This window comes from Pseudomyrmex gracilis, unplaced genomic scaffold (genome assembly GCF_002006095.1).
Source record: "Pseudomyrmex gracilis isolate BER0280 unplaced genomic scaffold, ASM200609v1 scaffold_520, whole genome shotgun sequence".
In the NCBI taxonomy this organism is placed as follows: domain Eukaryota; kingdom Metazoa; phylum Arthropoda; class Insecta; order Hymenoptera; family Formicidae; genus Pseudomyrmex; species Pseudomyrmex gracilis.
The window spans coordinates 67711-72140 of record NW_018021104.1 but is presented as its reverse complement, the minus strand read 5'-3'; the positions used below and the strand labels follow the sequence as shown (position 1 = coordinate 72140).

General features: G+C 47.0%; 1 protein-coding gene across 1 annotated transcript; it reads left to right on the top strand.

Annotated features, from left to right (window-relative positions):
• Window positions 1–953: 953 nt before the first annotated feature.
• LOC109860966 lies at window positions 954–1712 on the top strand. The gene has a single exon (XM_020440399.1). The coding sequence runs from the start codon at window positions 954–956 to the stop codon at window positions 1710–1712; it is 759 nt and encodes a 252-aa protein (XP_020295988.1).
• Window positions 1713–4430: the final 2718 nt, after the last annotated feature.

Genomic DNA, 4430 nt, shown 5'->3' with positions numbered 1-4430 from the left:
ACCTCGGAGAGCGGGATGGGAAAGGAATGGTGCTCGGAGCCGGTTTCGCTCGCCTTATATACCCGGCGACGGCCCGAGCTCGGTCTGGGGCGCGGTGTGCGGTGCGCGCAGGCCCGCGAGTAGGGTTCTGCGCCGGCGCGGTACGGTTTGCGGTTGCGGCGCTCGCGGTCCCTAGATTTAGGGCGCGTTCCTATGAGACGGGTTAAAGTGCACACGTTGCAGCACTTTCGGTGCGGTCGAACGGTTTAGTGTGGACGGGTAATAATGGTACGCCATAGATATCAAAGTATGTACTTGACCGGCCCAGCGGTCTCGCGGCCTGAGTGCAGGGGCTGCGAACCCGGAGGTCCCGAGTTCGAATCCGCTCACCACCTAAGGATTTTTTCCGGGCCGGCCCTCTTCAACCGAGGTTTTCGGTTGATCGGCGAACTAAATCGGGTCTCCAAAAATTAATTCGGATGTAATTCCGAATTTGTTTCCCTCCCACAAGGCGATCACAAGTCACAACAACTTGAGCACGAGCCCGACACAGATAGGTACGCCTACTGTGAAAGACGGCCGTGTATCGCGTGGTAGTAGGGAACAAAAAGAACTGCACAAATTGACTTCGAAAAAGAAAAATCACTTGATCTTCGACATAAATGTGTCTAATAGCCTAATAGAGCTACAGGCACGTTAAATACCCAATAAAAAAAAAAAAAAAAAAAAGTATGTACTTATATTCTATATAAAATATCTATATATTACAGTGACGGGATGTCCCGTCACAAAATAACTTGATTATTAAAAATCTTCCCCCAGTACCAAAAGAATTACTTCTCAAAATATATAATGCCATTTTTTAAGAAGGCAAGTTCCTTGTGAAATGGAGACGGTTTTTAGGGTTTTTTATTCCTAAGTCGGATGGCGAGAAGTTTCGACCCATCTCGTTGGCATCGTGCCTGTGTAAGACTATGGAGAGACTGCTTGCCAACCGCCTCAATTGGTGGCTGGAGTTTTGCGGCAAACTCCCTAATTCCCAGTTTGATTTCCGCAAACAGCGGTCCTGCATAGACAATCTTACCTTGCTTTACGGAGAAATTATTACAAGTTTTCAAGAAAATAAAACAGTGTCAGCTGCCTTTTTACACGTTCAATCGGCGTATGATACTGTGTTAGCAGACATTTTGACTGAAAAAGTTATCTCTTTATGGGTTCCCCCTCAAACAGCTCGTTTCGTGTACAACCTAGTCTCTGAACGGCAGATAACTTGCTGTTTCGGGGACTTTGAAGACGTTAGGTTGGTCAACAGAGGCCTCCCTCAGGAATGTGTCTGTAGTCCCATCCTGTATACCATCTATGTGATGGAGCTGGACAGAGTGTGTTTGAATGGGTGTAAAATCATCCAAAATGCAGATAATGTGTGCTTGTATTCTTCCACTGTAGGGATAAACAAAGGACTAAACAAACTAAAAAAGACGTTAAACAATGTCGTAAATGTCTTAGATCCGCTCGGCCTTGGTCTATCAGCACCTAAAACTCAACTCTGCGTGTTTAGCCAAAATGATCAAAAGCTTTCGGAGGCAGCTTACATAAATAGCAGGTATACTTATAAAAAACGCACACTAGAAATCACGATAGCAGACACCAGAGTTTTCTTTGTCTTCAAAGTTAAGTTTCTGGGCATGATTTTTTGCTCTAATTTGGACTGGACCTCCCACGTCATGAGCTGAAAAAAAACAATGTGCAAACTCTCTTCGAACCATCAAATACTTGGGGCGTACGTGGTGAGGCAACGACCCCCGCCTTCTGCTTTGTGTTTATAGAGCTTTAGTTTGATCTAGGGTGGAGTATGTGGGATTCCTTTAACAAAATCTTTTTCGCAAACTGGGGTCCAAGTTGGACAAGGTGCAGATGAGGGCGTTACGCCTGGTTATGGGTTTCAGGGGGTCTACCCTCCTAAACGTGATTTTAGGAGAAGCTCGTGAGGCTCCCCTTTTTTTACGCTTTCACTTTCTCTGTTTGAATTTTTTGTCTAGAGTTGCCACAATAAGAGAACACCCTTTGTGGAACCTTTTAAAGGGTATCCGAACTACAGGGTCGCTGACTCCTTGAGCCGCCTGGGTATGCTCCTATCCACTAATGAAAACATTCGAGATAGTTCGACGGTGGTCGGACTTGTACTCTTCTAAAATGCCAGTCTGTTTCTCTTTTGGGTACAATCCTTTAATGTCAAAAGTGCAGGAGGATGTTAGCTCGGGAACCTCCCTGCAAGAAGCCACCGTCGTGGAAGCGAAATTTAGGACCTTCTTTCAAAGAGAATTGGATAATTCAGTTTGTATCATCACAGACGCCTCGAGGTCCAAGGTCTCTCCCTACTCAGGCTTTGCACTGGTCTCTCAAGATGGCAGGTTTATGCGTCGATACAAGTCGGCTGGTTTTGTTTCGTTTTTGAGCGTGGAAGCGATGGCCATAGTAGAGGCGCTGGAACTGGCGCGTACAGAGGGATGGCGTGTGGTCACAGTTGTTACGTCCTGAGAACTCCACGGTCCCCTTTACCTTGCGACGCGACGCGGCAACGCATAGCAAACCTCTTTTTTTAGAAAATAAAAAGCAATAAATAACTTGAACGGGTCTCTTATTGTTTGGAAACTTAGACTCCAGACGATAAGAGAACAAACGGAAATCATATCGGCGTCCAAAAAGATAATCCGCGCCTAGTAAAGCCCGAAAGTTTGTTATATATATATATATAACAAGCAAGAAAAAATTATCATTCAAACACTTCCAGCAGTTTTCCAAACCCGGATATCTTCGGGTCATGAAAAACACCGCTTATAAAAATTAGAGAGGCCGACGCAAATAGAAACTCCGGCGCCACGAGCAATTTTACTGTAAGCAAATAGCAAAGGGTGGCGTGATAAAAAAAACAACACTCTCCCTTCTCCCGGAAATTGGACGAGCCGACCAAGGCAAGAAATCGTCGCCGATTGGCGATCACACAAAGTTTACCCGACGACTAATTAACAAACAGAAACCAGCGAGGCCCAACCGAGTTTTCCGATCGGAAGAAACTCGGTGAGCACTCGCTGACTCAAAAAGTTATATAAGACGAGACTCTCGAGGCTGGAGTCAAAAGAACTGCTGATTTCCCTGGGAGTGCCGCAGTGAATTCGCGACGAATGAGTGCGCGTAAAAAAAGTTAAGTGTACAAAAAGAACAAGCCGACCGGGTCATCCACGCCAGCTCCAGCCGCACCGGTTCGAAGCGANCCGCCGCCGATCATCCAGCAGCTAAGCCGCACGGGGGCTACGAGACCCAACAGCATCCAGTCAAGATCATCTAAGTAGTAAGTGCACATCATTATATATACAGAGGTTCCACTTCTCGCAAAATTAACAGCTGACGTCGTGACTGATTTTCGGAGAGATCGGGAAAAACGGTTAAAATAAACGAATAGATAGACGCGCTCAAAAATTCACATTTTTTGGAAGGGCTACTCGCAGTGTGCAACCGTCTCGGGTGGCAGCCGAAATTTTTGGAAGGGTTACTCGCGGTGTATAGCCGTCTCGGGTGGCAGCCGAATCTTTTGGAAGGGCTACTCGCGGTGTATGGCCGTCTTAGGTGGCAGCCGAATCTTTTGGAAGGGCTACTCGCGGTGTATAGCCGTCTCGGGTGGCAGCCGAAATTTTTGGAAGGGCTACTCGCGGTGTGTAATCGTCTCGGTTGGCAGCCGAATTTTTTTGGAAGGACTACTCGCGGTGTGTAGTCGTCTCGGGTGGCAGCCGAATTTTTTCTTTATTTTTTTTCCCAAACCACGTAGTAAACAAGGCTCAACATTTCCAAAAACGGTCGCGAGGCAAAGAAAATACAATAACGTAACATGAGCATAATTGCATAAAATCGTTTAAGTGGAATCCCAACAGAGAACTTTGCGAACGGATAAAAAGGCCCAGCGCTACAGACGCAACATAAAATTGCGACGAGCGGCAGCGTTCGCGCTAAACGAAGCGGAGCCGACCAGGCCTATTGACGCCACTCCTCCCGCAACAATAAAAAACGATAGCAACAACAACAATAAAATAAAAAACTTCAGCGATACACACACAACCTCATTGCACGTGCACGCACACCCACCGACACACTCACACGTAGAAACCTCTCACGCACAAAATATTAATAATAATGATTACGCACACGTAGAAACACACAGACACACATACACACGACGATTTGTGGTATAAAGCTCCCTCGTACTCACCTGTAACCCCCGATCCTCCCGCAGACGCTTAATCCTCCCCTGCTCTTCCCGTGAACAATCCACCGCCTTCACCTTCTCGCTCCCTCTCTCCAACGCACCCCGAGCTCTCTTGTCCCGCAGAAAATCCCGCGGATGTGCAATCCGCGCTGACTCCTCCACCCCCTCCTCGCTCTACTTTCCACATCCGGGC